The sequence below is a fragment of the Rhineura floridana genome, chromosome 1 (genome assembly GCF_030035675.1).
Source record: "Rhineura floridana isolate rRhiFlo1 chromosome 1, rRhiFlo1.hap2, whole genome shotgun sequence".
Taxonomy (NCBI): domain Eukaryota; kingdom Metazoa; phylum Chordata; class Lepidosauria; order Squamata; family Rhineuridae; genus Rhineura; species Rhineura floridana.
The window spans coordinates 73594193-73609247 of NC_084480.1; the positions used below are offsets into that span (position 1 = coordinate 73594193).

At 42.1% G+C, this 15055-nt stretch overlaps 1 protein-coding gene across 1 annotated transcript in view; it reads left to right on the top strand.

Annotated features, from left to right (window-relative positions):
• Positions 1 to 4477, top strand: part of CAMK4 (calcium/calmodulin dependent protein kinase IV) — a 189727-nt gene extending 185250 nt beyond the window's left edge. Inside the window, exon 11 of the mRNA XM_061623869.1 lies at positions 3227 to 4477. Within this exon, the coding sequence (XP_061479853.1) occupies positions 3227 to 3427 (201 nt within the window). The 3' untranslated portion in view covers positions 3428 to 4477. The remainder of the gene's footprint in view (positions 1 to 3226) is intronic.
• The last annotated feature ends 10578 nt before the right edge of the window (positions 4478 to 15055 follow it).

A 15055-nucleotide genomic window follows, 5' to 3' on the forward strand; every position in this document is an offset into this window, starting at 1 on the left:
CAACTGTCAAGTGTTCAAAAAGCCAGACTCCCAGCTGCTTGGCTTGGTTAATCAGGGAGCCACACCCACACCAGATCTTTATTTCACTTGAGACAATCATGGCTTCCCCCAAAGAATCCTGGGAAGTGTAGTTTGTGAAGAGTGCTGAGAGGAGACTCCTATTCCACTGACAGAGTTCCAGTGGCCAGACTGATTTAATAGTCAGCCACTCTGTTTGAAGATATGTGAGCGGAACAGGGCATATCCTAGCAACTCTCAGCACCCTTCACTAATTACACTTCCCAGGATTCTTTGAGAGAAGCCATGACTTCCAAAGTGAAATAAAGGCCTGGTGTGGATGTGGCCAGGGACAGCTTTGGTTTAAATTTGGGTGGGAGGCTACATGTGCCTGCTGTAGAATAAAAAGGTGGGGGAAATGCTGAAAAAGAATGATACTGTTCACAATGTTTTCCTTTTGGAAAGAAAATAGGCTTCCCTTCTGCCCAGTGCCCACCCACCTAATCTCCTTCCCTAGTTTTACCTATCTTAAGATAGTTTTACCTATCTTAAGCATGATTGTACGGGAGTAAATACCATTGAACGTTATAAGCATGCAAATGATGACCTGTCTTCTTCCTCCTTCCTCTCTCCTCTTCCTTCTTCCTCCTCCCCTGCCCACTCCAGCCCTCCCTCCCTCCTGGTCAGTTTTTACTATCCTAAGCATGATCGCATGGGAGTAAATCCCACTGAACTCAATAAGCATGCAAATGATCAAACCTGTCCTCGTCCTCTCCCCCTTCTGCCTGCTCCCATCCCCCTCCTCCCCTCTGCCCTTCCTCTCTTCCCTTCTCCTCCTCCACTCCCCATCCCCTGTGGTCAGTTTCACCTGTCCTAAGCATGATTGTAGGGGAGTAAATCCCACTGAACTCAATAAGCTTGCAAATGATCAATCCATTCTCAAAAATCTTGCACAGGATCCCATTTCTTACCTCCCAGATTAAAAAGCAGAGAAATTCACTCATAGGCAAAAAAAAAACCTTGCGGTTTAAGAATGTACCTATAGCCCACAAATATTTCTATCAAACTTTGAAAAGCAGGGAAATTGTGAATGCAGCTATAGTGAATGCACCAGGGGAGCAGGAGACCTGACCTCCTCTCCGAGATATTGTACTGCCCTACAAATGTGTCAAAATGGAAACACAATTTGGGTTGGTCTTTCACAGTCCAATCCATTTCTTGTGGACCTTGGAAGAATTTGGTAACATGTGCCTCTGAGCATATGGCGAGTGGTGGCAACACCTGCAATCAGCCCAAATAATAGAAAGAAGACATGTACTCTGCTGGTCTTGTTTTAGCAGGGAGGAAGCAACATTGTTAAGACAGTTGATATAGTTCAGATGGTCACCTTAAATATGTCTGATTTACTTTGCAATTTTAGTGAGGTTTCCTATAGGAAATCATTTTCTTTTGTTTCTATATCTGTGAATATGTGAAGTACAGCAACACTTTGCAAAATGTACACTAAAAAAACTCCAAAAATAATTGTGGAATAATGGCACTGACTATTGTGCAGAATAGTCTCCAGTGGACAACAGGAGTGTCTCAGTTTGCACAAGATAAAACAGTGGGAGATGAAATATATTCTAGCAAAATTCTAGGTGTGCTCTATGTTTTTAATTGACCGTGCCCACCTTGCCTTAAATGAAGTGGTTTAAACATAGCAGGCTGAAAACACGCATCCTCTTTTTTCCAACAGCTAGAGTCATTGCTGAACTAGCAACATAGTGTAATCCATCTGATTGTACATCAAACTGCAGTTTCAGATTCAACTGTTAATGCACTCAAAATAGAAACAGAAGATAACCTCCAATTTGAAAAACAAAAGGCTGTCTTCACCATCATATCACATTAACCAATAAAAAGACTTTGAAATTAATAAAAATAAATTTGACTGATTTCTAGGATGAATAATGAGGGAAATAAAGTTTTCTAGATTAGATTCTCTGTAGAAACATTAGTAACACAGGAAAGGAGCAAAGAAAGACGAACACCAACAAACATACAAAAATGTCATTCTCCATCTTTGGAGATGGCAGGTGTTGCCACCACTCACCATATGCTCAGAGGCACATGTTACCAAATTCTCCCAAGCTAAACAGGAAGTGGTTTGGACTGTGAAAGACCAACCCAAATTGTGTTTGCATTTTGACAACTTTGTAGGGCAGTACAATATCTCAGAGAGGAGTTCAGGTCTCCTGCTCCCCTGGTGCATTCACTATAGCTGCCCAATTTCCCTGCTATTTAAAGTTTGATAGAAATATCTGTGGGCTATAGGTACATTCTTAAACCACAAGGTTTTTTGCCTATGAGTGATCTTGACATATATTTAGGGAGGGCATGACTTCCAAGAACACATCTGAGGCTGCGCTCCTGTACCTATGTCCCTGGGAATAAGCCCAGGGGAACTCAGCAGGACTTCTTAATAGGCATGGATAGGATTAAAGTCTTTGTAAAAAGTGATATAATTAGAATGTTGTATTTAGGAAATGGTCCAAGTATTCTCCCAGCGACAAGAGAAGGCAACGTGCTATAGTTACCACCCCTAACAACTTTTAAAAACATTTTTATTTTGGCTTTTTAAAGGAAATCATTGTTTTGGTTGTCAGAAAAAACAAATTAAATGCATGTCCAAGCAGAGATTCACAGCTGTTTCTGTGGATCACAGAACTGTCAGCCATATGTATAGTCTTTCAGCCTTCCTGTCTGGGTAAGGCCTTTACCAGATCAAGAAGAGCAGGTAAAAGTAATTCACTTTGGAAAGTTGCTGTCTAATGAGTGGTAGTCACACAAAGGAAGCCAAGGGGGGGGGTTCTCTGAAGAACACTTAACGAGGTGGAAATGTGCAGATCAAATATGTTTATTCCACTCATATCAACCACGTCTGTGCTGAGCTGCACATTGCATAGTTTTAATGGAAACAGTTTTTCTGGCTTTTGGGAAAAACTGCTTTGCTAGACCATATTGATTTGTTCAGTTTGGGGATACATTATATCCTAACATATGCAAGCCTACACAGAGTTAATTCACACACTGTGTAAGAGAGAATCTACCAGGAAGTGATTGTAGCCTTGCTTTGGCTGGTATGCAGTAGGGACAGATGGGCCACTACCTTGAGATGAATGCCATAAAACCACAGCACACATGCCAAGCAATCTAACCACTCTTGTTTTGTTTTGTTTAAAACCAGGCTGCAGTGAAAGCTGTTGTTGCCTCAACTCGCCTTGGGAGTGCAAGCTGCCACAGCACCCACGACAGCGATAAGCCCAGCCAAAACCAGTCTCTGGACCCAGAAAGTGAGGACAACGTGGAGGAAAAAGAAGCAGAAGCAAACCTTGCTGATACTCACAAAGTGTACACTCAGGAAGTAGCATCTGAAGGAGAGTCTTAAAAATTGGGGTATCTTATTCTAGCCAAGTTCTGTCATTCCATGCACCAGCCAAGTGACCATTCAGAAAGAAAGAATTATAAGCATGGCCACTCTAGGTGGCTCTGCTTTGAGATGAAAATTGCTGTAGCTGGTGACCTGAACTTCAATGCATGTGACTGCTTCTGAAAAAAATAGTAAAGTCATTTATTGGCATGCCATGGATAAAGTGATATTTACAGTAATACCAACAAGTGAAGTGGAGAGAACAGGGTGTGTGTGAACACTCCGTATGATCAACATGTATATCTCATGTAGACTGTTTACAGATAACCCCTGAAGTGAATTGTGATTATGGCTTACACAACATAGGCATTTTCTAAAGATCATGACATTTCTTCAATATGCTTCCTTTTAAATTCATAATCACCCAGTAGATTTATGGGCACTAAGATCCACCAAGTGTTTTTAAAAATGGCATATGATTTTGCATTCATCAATGCTCATTTACAAACTGTTTACAATTCAGAACTTAGATATTTATATGCAAAAACATTCCACTGATTCCTGTGAAAGAATGTTTTTCAACTGCTATGAAACTGTATGTTCCTTAAGAATGCCTTACCTCTATCAGTAACCATTTCTATACAGTATTTTGATGATAACTAAAATATCTTAAGGACTTCTGCCATATCAGTATCTAGCATTACTTTTACAAAACAATGTTAAAGGAAGTATTCAAATGGAACAGGTAGGTGCCATTGTTAAGGTATAATTGGAATTAGTCATGACTATGAAACTGTGCACCTGTTTATATAGATGGGCATTCTGCAATTATAGAAATGTGCTGTCAGAAGAATATTCAACATTTGCTTTAGGAGAGATGCAGGAGAACTGTGTAACCATTTTTTTTAATCTGTCACTATAGACTGTACAGGGGTGCCAATAAAGAACAGGTTAGGGATAGGCCCCTGAAAGTGTCCTACTCAAGCACCTGTGTAAAATAGCTGTTACAATGTTTACTCTGCCAGGTGTAACCTATGTGTTGAAAAATAATCAGAATTGATAACATTTGTAATACATTTTATAACACCTAAATTTCTTAACATATAGATAAAATGATACAAAGAAATTTGTGTGCAACAATGATCTTTTAGTACAATCCCATGCATGTCTACTCAAAAGTAAGCCCCACTGAGTTCAGTACTGTAGAGCTTACTCCAGGGAAGTGGGTATAGGATTGCAACCTCAGTTGCTTTTCAGAATCTGAGCCAATATCCTAATATGTTAGTCAGTTATTTCCTATACTCCTACTTTGCCTTTGAAATAGTATTTCCTAGCAGAAAAAACAAAAATTAGTTATACCAATATTGTGCACAGAAACCAAGAGCATGCATTTATTCTGTGTTTTCTGTTCTGTTACAGTTACAAGGGCAATGAAATATTATTTTTATGAGGCTTGGTAAATTAAAACTACTATGGTATCAACAGAACAGAATATGTAGTTTTTGCATTGAAAGTGCCCTATATGGCTTTTAAACACTATCATGATATTTTGACACATTTTTAAAAGCATAAATAATTAGAACTTAAAGGAAAAATATTTGTTTCCCCACATAGAATCATTGTGCCCAAGCACAACAGCTGATTCCAAGATGTTATTTTGGAAGGGAAAGTACTTGTTTTGGCAACACAGCTTCTTGTCTGGCAAAAAGAAGAACTGAGCTTATCTAGAAAAACTCAGCACAATCCAAAGCACTTTATATATGGGGTAGTTCTTTTTCTTCTGTGAAGGGGAATGCTCTGGACTTGCATGGAGATTGCCCAGTGCATGAGTTCATATTGAAAAGGACTGGTGATCCTGTGCATGTGACGTTCTGTGCATACATCAGAAGTGCCAGATCACAACTTCTGGGTACAATTAGCTGGGTGCCCCCTTGAAATGAGTCAAGTGTTGCTTTCTCAGCTGCACACTGTGACTTGCATTGTGGTCCAGGTATTCAGCCTGAGGTTAGAACCAGGTTATTACTGCCAAGAATTGTCTTTATGTCCAGCCATTTGGGAAACACAGGGTATACACACTGATTTCCTAGCTTGTTATAAGATTGTGGTTTACCTCTTTTGTTCAGAAATCCTTTAAGAGAGCTAGCCCTTTTTTATAGCACATTGGCAGGTGGGGAGGGGGGAGGGAAATCAAATGCAGTGACCAAAACACCTGAAAATTGAAAGTTCATTCCAGAATCTACAGCTATAGCTCTTCTAGGTACATTTGATCAGATATGTGAATTTGATTTAAGCTGAGCACTTGATCACATATGTCATAGTATTCGTACTCTTGGGAAAATGAAGATGTTGCACTGCACTTGTGCTACCCTATATCTTAGGAGACAGATCCTAGGAGAAGGAAGTGTATAGAAAGCTAGTTTTCAACACCACCCTAGCAGGAAAGCTTCAGGGGACACTGTAAACAAGGCTAAATTCCAGTCGGAGAGAAGGGGGAAAAGGAAACTCCACCGATACATACAGGGAGAGAGTCAGCTCAGTCCTTGCTAAAAAGGGCAGCTTCAGCCTTCCTGAAACACAACCACAAGCTCTGTTTCCCTAGGTTAAAGAAAGGTCAGGCTGTTCTAGGTGGGAAAACAATAAACACAAAAGACTTGCCTGGAAGGCGCAGCCCCTTGCTGAGATTAAAAGCAGCCAAAAGCTTAAACAGCCCCGCCCCTCGCTCAGGAAGGAAGCCTGAGAGAATACTAAAGAGTTAAGCCCCAGCTGATAGCCATCAGCCTCAAGTAACACATCATTGGCTGACAGCAGTAGCTGGGAGGAACTAGCCACACATATAAAGTCAGAGCACCCTAGCGAGGGAGCCTGCTCCACAAGCTAGAGGGAGCCCCAGCTGACGAAGCGTCAAGGCGAGTTAAGCAGCAGAGCGAGTTCGGCAGCAGGGCGAGGAGGCCAGGGCCCCCCACTCTGCCCGTCTGTTCCCTGACCTCAACTAAACCGCAGTCTCCAACCCATTGACGTAATAAACCTTAAACAAAACTATGCAGGTAAGAAGCCAGCAGGGGTGTGGGGGCTTTCCAGTGTTTTGCACCGCCTGCAGCATGTACGACTATCTGCCTGTTGGACAGAAGTCGTGGGTATGCTCTCGGTGCAATGAGCTCCTGGCTCTCCGGGAACGACTTCATTTCCTTGAGGCCAAGGTGGCGGACCTGGAAAAGCTGAGAGAGGCAGAGAGGTGTGTGGAGGAGGCCTTCAGGGACGTTATAGCTGTGTCCCACTCCAACGATGATAGCTCTCCTGCTATCATGGACAACGATGGTCTCGGGGAAGGAGAGCATCCAGCTGAGGAAGAGGGAAATGATCCCTTAGAAGGGACCCATTCCTTGGGGGATGAGCAGCTATCCTCTCGCGCCGGGGATATATCTCCAGGGGGTGGAGGGATCCTTGTAGTGGGTGATTCGATCATTAGGAACATAGACAGTGGGGTGTGTGATGGGTGTGTAGACCGCAAGGTGTTTTGCCTGCCTGGTGTGAAGGTTGCGGATATCGCCCGAAGTTTAGATAGTTTGGTAGACAGTGCTGGGGAGGAGTCAGTGGTCGTGGTGCATGTTGGCACCAACGACATGGGGAAATGCAGCCGTGAGGTCCTGGAAGCAAAATTTAGGTTGCTAGGTAGGATGCTGAAAGCCAGGACCTCCAAGGTGGCTTTCTCTGAAATGCTACCGGTTCCACGCGCAGGACCAGCCAGACAGGCCCAGCTTCGCAGTCTCAATGCGTGGATGAGACAATGGTGTCGAGTGGAAGGGTTTGGATTTGTTAGGCACTGGGGAACATTTTGGGACAAGCCGGGCCTGTACAAAAGGGACGGGCTCCACTTGAACCAGAATGGAACCAGACTGCTGGCACTTAAAATTAAAAAGGTGGCAGAGCAGCTTTTAAACTGACTGAGGGGGGAAACCCGACGGGAGCTGAGAAAGGTCCGGGATAAAAACCAAAGAAATGATGAAATTTTAAAAGGGGTAGGCCTAGAAGTAGGCATTGTGAGAGCAGGGGCACAGGATATAAATTCAGAAGAGCAAAATTACCACAGGCCTAACCACAAGTGCCAAAGACTCTTGAAGAGAGACGCTGCTTACAAGTGCCTGTACGCTAATGCTAGGAGCCTGCGAACCAAGATGGGAGAACTGGAGTGCTTGGTCTTAGAGAAGAGCATTGATATAGTGAGCATAACCGAGACCTGGTGGAATGGAGAAAACCAGTGGGATACGGTTATCCCTGGATATAAACTATATCGGAAGGACAGGGAAGGACGTATTGGTGGCGGAGTCGCTCTATACGTGAAAGAAGGCATTGAATCCAGCAAGCTGGAAACCCCAAAAGAGGCAGACTCCTTCACAGAATTGTTGTGGGTGGTGATACCATGCCCCAGGAGGGACTTAATACTGGGAACGATCTATCGTCCCCCTGATCAAAATGCTCAGGGAGACCTTGAGATGAGATATGAAATTGAGGAAGCATCCAAACTAGGAAATGTGGTAGTAATGGGTGACTTCAACTACCCGGACATAGACTGGCTGCATATGTGTTCCAGTCATGACAAAGAAGCAAAGTTTCTAGATATTCTAAATGACTATTCCCTAGACCAGTTGGTCATGGAACCGACCAGAGGGACGGCAACCCTGGACTTAATCCTCAGTGGGGACCGGGACCTGGTGCGAGATGTAAGTGTTGTTGAACCGATTGGGAGCAGTGACCACAGTGCTATTAAATTAAACATACATGTAACTGGCCAATTGCCAAGAAAATCCAACACGGTCACATTTGACTTCAAAAGAGGAAACTTCACAAAAATGAGGGGATTGGTAAAAAGAAAGCTGAAAAACAAAGTCCAGAGGGTCACATCAGTTGAAAATGCTTGGAAGTTGTTTAAAAACACTATATTAGAAGCTCAACTGGAGTGCATACCGCAGATCAGAAAAGGTACCGCCAGGGCCAAGAAGATGCCAGCATGGTTAACGAGCAAAGTCAAGGAAGCTCTTAGAGGGAAAAAGTCTTCCTTCAAAAAATGGAAGTCTTGTCCAAATGAAGAAAATAAACAAGAACACAAACTCTGGCAAAAGAAATGCAAGAAGACAATAAGGGATGCTAAAAAAGAATTCGAGGAGCACATTGCTAAGAACATAAAAACCAACAACAAAAAATTCTATAAATACATTCAAAGCAGGAGACCATCTAGGGAGACAATTGGACCCTTGGATGATAAGGGAGTCAAAGGTGTACTAAAGAACAATAAGGAGATTGCAGAGAAGCTAAATGAATTCTTTGCATCTGTCTTCACAGTGGAAGATATAGGGCAGATCCCTGAACCTGAACTAACATTTGCAGGAAGGGATTCTGAGGAACTGAGACAAATAGTGGTAACGAGAGAGGAAGTTCTAAGCTTAATGGACAATATAAAAACTGACAAATCACCGGGCCCGGATGGCATCCACCCGAGAGTTCTCAAAGAACTCAAAGGTGAAATTGCTGATCTGCTAACTAAAATATGTAACTTGTCCCTTGGGTCCTCCTCCGTGCCTGAGGACTGGAAAGTGGCAAATGTAACGCCAATCTTCAAAAAGGGATCCAGAGGGGATCCTGGAAATTACAGGCCAGTTAGCTTAACTTCTGTCCCTGGAAAACTGGTAGAAAGTATTATTAAAGCTAGATTAACTAAGCACATAGAAGAACAAGCCTTGCTGAAGCAGAGCCAGCATGGCTTCTGCAAGGGAAAGTCCTGTCTCAGTAACCTATTAGAATTCTTTGAGAGTGTCAACAAGCATATAGATAGAGGTGATCCAGTGGACATAGTGTACTTAGACTTTCAAAAAGCGTTTGACAAGGTACCTCACCAAAGGCTTCTGAGGAAGCTTAGCAGTCATGGAATAAGAGGAGAGGTCCTCTTGTGGATAAGGAATTGGTTAAGAAGCAGAAAGCAGAGAGTAGGAATAAACGGACAGTTCTCCCAATGGAGGGCTGTAGAAAGTGGAGTCCCTCAAGGATCGGTATTGGGACCTGTACTTTTCAACTTGTTCATTAATGACCTAGAATTAGGAGTGAGCAGTGAAGTGGCCAAGTTTGCTGATGACACTAAATTGTTCAGGGTTGTTAAAACAAAAAGGGATTGCGAAGAGCTCCAGAAAGACCTCTCCAAACTGAGTGAATGGGCAGAAAAATGGCAAATGCAATTCAATATAAACAAGTGTAAAATTATGCATATTGGAGCAAAAAATCTTAATTTCACATATACGCTCATGGGGTCTGAACTGGCAGTGACCGACCAGGAGAGAGACCTCGGGGTTGTAGTGGACAGCACGATGAAAATGTCGACCCAGTGTGCGGCAGCTGTGAAAAAGGCAAATTCCATGCTAGCGATAATTAGGAAAGGTATTGAAAATAAAACAGCCGATATCATAATGCCGTTGTATAAATCTATGGTGCGGCGGCATTTGGAATACTGTGTACAGTTCTGGTCGCCTCATCTCAAAAAGGATATTATAGAGTTGGAAAAGGTTCAGAAGAGGGCAACCAGAATGATCAAGGGGATGGAGCGACTCCCTTACGAGGAAAGGTTGCAGCATTTGGGGCTTTTTAGTTTAGAGAAAAGGCGGGTCAGAGGAGACATGATAGAAGTGTATAAAATTATGCATGGCATTGAGAAAGTGGATAGAGAAAAGTTCTTCTCCCTCTCTCATAATACTAGAACTCGTGGACATTCCAAGAAGCTGAATGTTGGAAGATTCAGGACAGACAAAAGGAAGTACTTCTTTACTCAGCGCATAGTTAAACTATGGAATTTGCTCCCACAAGATGCAGTAATGGCCACCAGCTTGGATGGCTTTAAAAGAAGATTAGACAAATTCATGGAGGACAGGGCTATCAATGGCTACTAGCCATGATGGCTGTGCTCTGCCACCCTAGTCAGAGGCAGCATGCTTCTGAAAACCAGTTGCTGGAAGCCTCAGGAGGGGAGAGTGTTCTTGCACTCGAGTCCTGCTTGCGGGCTTCCCCCAGGCACCTGGTTGGCCACTGTGAGAACAGGATGCTGGACTAGATGGGCCACTGGCCTGATCCAGCAGGCTCTTCTTATGTTCTTATGTTCTTTACCCCCTGTTCTGTGGCAATGAAACTGCAATCTCTTAGAGCAGGGATAGTCAACCATCCACATGTTGATGGGCTACAACTCCCACCTTCCCTGACCATTGAACATGCTGGCTGGGGGTGATGGGAGTTGTAATCCAACAACATCTAGAGGGCACCAGATTGGCTACCCCCTGACAAAAACATCACACCTTTGCTTAAGGATGATTCATTACTGTTGTTTGTTATGCCATAGTAATCTTTCTATTGCAGAAATCAGTAATCAAATGTTTGAAATATACCATAATTGTGAATCCAAGTAGGGTAATCTAAAGTCAGGATCATTCAGACCATGGCATTCCCAATCTCTATGTATGGATGTGAAAGTGGGACAGTGAAAAAAACGGATAAGAGAAAAATCAAATCATTTGAAATGTGGTATTGGAGGAGAGCTTTGCGCATACCATGGACTGCGAAAAAGACAAATAATTGGGTGTTAGAATAAATTAAACCAAAACTATCAGCAGAAGGTAAAATGATGAAACTGAGGTTATCATACTTTGGACACATAATGAAAAGACATTATTCATTAGAAAAGACAATAATGTTGGGAAAAAGAGGAGTAGAAAAAGAGGAAGGCCAAACAAGAGATGGATTGATTCCATAAAGGAAGCCACAGACCTGAACTTACAAGATCTGAACAGGGTGGTTCACGACAGGTGCTCTTGGAGGTCACTGATTCATAGGGTCGCCATAAGTCGTAGTTGACTTGAAGGCACATAACAACAACAATATGGGACAGCTAAGGAATGACAGTACAGTTCAGAAACCACCATTGTTCCATATTCACCAGAAGACAGGAATTTTCTTACATTAGATCACTAAATCCTCCATGGTTGTATTTTCTATTCAGTATGCTTGAAATAAATCCTCTTCTGTAAGTCTCAGTATTAAATATACATGCATCTCCAGCACTCTGCCATGTTGGACTGAACGTTCTAACGATAAACATCATGGCAAATCAAGGGAATGTGTTATATCTAGTTCCTGTATGGGCCGTGGAAAGTCACGTTTTTAAGTCATTCAGCTTTTCTTATGCATATTTATTAAAAATTAAGGTCCATTGAATTCAATGGAACTTGCTCCCAAATCAGTGTGCATATCATTGCAGCCTTAAAATGTGACTTTGATTTTGTGGTTGCCTAAGGAATAGAACTTACAAGATCTGAACAGGGTGGGTCATGACAGATGCTATTGGAGGTCTCTGATTCATAGGGTCACCATAAGTCGTAATCAACTTGAAGGCACTTAACACAACACACACAAGGAATAGTAGTGCCATTTCTTGTGGTAGCATAAATGCAACTTACTATGATAGGAAAAAATGAAGTGCAGACTTAGGTTGAATGCATGCTGTTGGTACAGTTAATTAGACATGGATATTTTTATTATTACGACAGATGAGATAAGATTAGGGCCTAGTATAATAAGTACTGTTATAAATTATTTCATAGAATATGTTTCTCATGAATGCTGGCTTCTGTTGCCACTTCAGCAGTTCCTTGTTGCAAACCAGCAGCAAATCAATCTACTGGCTTAAGTTCATTTAAGTCTCTGTCTGACTATCCCCCTTGGCTATACCCACAGGAGACCCAGGACCAAGATACCCATCAGCAATGGTTAATGCATAATGCCAAGGCTGACTTTGCTAACGGGACAAGTGAAACCTGCAACAAAATGTTGAAGCATGTGGAGTGGCCTGTTCAGGTTTCTAGACAATTCATTCTATTTCCCTTCCCACCTGATTTTCCATTCCCCCACCTCCAACAGTCAGTAAGCATTCCATACCCACACAGCATACCCAGTGTTCACGGGGCTGTTGGGGATTTTTTGCCCTAAAATTTTTGTACTTCTGCAAACCTCAGGGCTCCCCCAAGTGTAGCAGCATATACATCTCCTGCTGCTATAATTTCTGTATTAATCCTGCATGTGAGTAAATGTAAAAAAGATCCACCAATTATATGGTGTCACCCACGTTTGCATTTTCAATAAAGAACCTGATAGCAATAATTTTAGAGGTCAGGAAGCCTGACCCTTGGAAACAACACATAAAGAGACCACAGGTATAGATACAGATTAGGAGTGGCTACCAGATTTTTCTCTAAAGGCTGACCTCACAAGGGGGTTCAAAGAAGATGGCAGAAACCCAACCAGGAGCATGTGTCCCTAGTCTAGTTGCCACAGAATACTCTCAAGTGTCCAATATAGAATCCATTTGTAGCATAAGAGAACTAGATGAGCGGGGGAGGGGGGAAACTTGTCTCCATATTTGGAGGCAGTATGCTTCCAAATACCAGTTGCTGGAAACCCCAAGAGGGAAGAGTGCCTCTTGTGCCCAAATCGTACTTGCTGCTTCTCATAGGCATCTGGTTGGCCACTGTGAAAACAGGATACTGGACTAGATGGGCCATTGGCCTGATCTACTACTTATGTTCGTATGACCTTAGTAAAATGTTTAAAAGTCATGGACATAGAAGCCCTTGAATGCATCGGTTTATGAACACCCATGAAACTTTCAAAATCAGTTTATGATACAGCTCAGGAGGATTGTTGTTCCAAAAAATGAAGACAAGCACAAGCATAAACTAGTTTATGAGTTCACATCTAATGTAGTCCAATTGTGGGAAAGCTTGGGTGCTCGGATTGGTAGTGCAATGTTGTGGCTAAGAAAAAAAGGTTGCCATGAACTCATTAGGTGGCCTTTGGCAAGCTACCATCTCTGAACCTCAGCTTCCAGCATCATGTGCAGTAAGGGGACTGTAATACAGGCCTATCTCACAGGGCTGTTGTAAAGGTTATAGTGCTAGTGTGTGTGTGTGTATACACACACACAGTGGTTTGAACACAGAAACCCATATATAAATGTTAAATACATTCGTATTTCAATTTATGACTTCAGAAGGAACAAAATTTTTCTCTTGCTTAAGATCCTGGTGGGCACTACAGTAATGTGTCCCAGATTCTTAAAAGATAAGGACCACTATCCAACACAGAATAGCCCAATCCTATGCATGTCTACTCAGAAATAAACTCTATAGATTGCAGTCTTAAATCAGTGGGAATAGGCACACTTAACTGTACTTGGCTTAAATCTTTTTCCCCATTAACAAAATGTTTGCTCTTTGTGGACCACTTTCCACAAAAACATCAAATTATATGGTTAACACAAGTTGTATTTTATAAAAGTAGCACTAGCAAAAGGCCCTTAGGGTTGGTTTGGACAACATATGTGTGTGCATAACTGATATGCATCCCCTTTCCACCTCTGTTATATTTGCTTCCTCCAAACATCTAACACCTTTTTGTTTAGTGTATTAAAAATCATTTACAATGTTACAAAAGAACAAGAAATACCTGTTTGTGGAAATTCCTGAGAACTGGAAAAGGTTTGCAAGCTTCATCAGCCAGACCCTTGGTTAAAAGGTCTGACCGATCAAGCTTGCAAAACTTTTGTTACATGATAAAAGTATTGTAAAAGTCTCAGAATTAGGCATGTCTGCCTTTTCTGAAGCTTTAGTAAGTGGAACTTGCATAGCTTTTCATATACCCATATCAAAACTGATTATCTGCAGAATGAAGAGGACACACTTTGATGCTGAAAAGTTTGAGAAGTGATTTGCATGTACCATATGAAAATAAAACATGTATGCCTAGAAATGCCTATTTGTCATTCTGTGATATCAAAGTTATATAGAAACCCTGGGAGGATAGAACTTCATGTTAATGAAAAATTAAAATACAGTGACAAATTCAGAGCCAGGCCACATCTTGCCAGTTTGAAAAATTGAGGTTTCTGATTAGGGTGCTTTGGGATCCTTCGGGGGGGGGGATGAGACTTGAGCCAGTGTGTTGGACGTGATCTGGAAGAGTTACCAGCTTTTAGAGAGTGTCCAGGTTCTGTTCTCTTTCTGTTAGAAGAAATCTGTGCTCCTTATGTTAGAAATGCTGACAGGAAAGAAATCTGTGCAGGATGCCAAGATCTAGCTCGTAACTCCTGAAATCCAACTCCAGATCTCAAAATGGTGAATTATGGGAGGTGGCTCACAACAGACACATGTGAACTTGTGATTATAGAGGAAATCTAAAAAATGTGCTAATGGAATGTTGCATTTAGTGTGGAGAATGAAGGGTTAAAAGTCTGCCCACAGCCCCAGCAAGATGAGTGCAGTGCAAATCGGCTTAGGTGATACAGGTTGCTGTAACAGATACAGGAGTCAGTTTTTTGAAGAAAAGAGTAATAACAGTAGCAGATATATTGCATGGGAAACGAAAGGGAGGACTACTATAAAAGAATGGCTGATGGGTAACGTTTTGAACACTGAGAGCAGAAGTAAAAGGGGAGTAGATCTCCTGATGGTATAACTGGCACTAGGCCTAAAGGAGGTTTGCTGGACAAAATAAAAATCAGATACAGTAGCAAGGAAAAATGGATGGGGAAAAGGAATGGAGGAGATGTCAGGTCACATCACA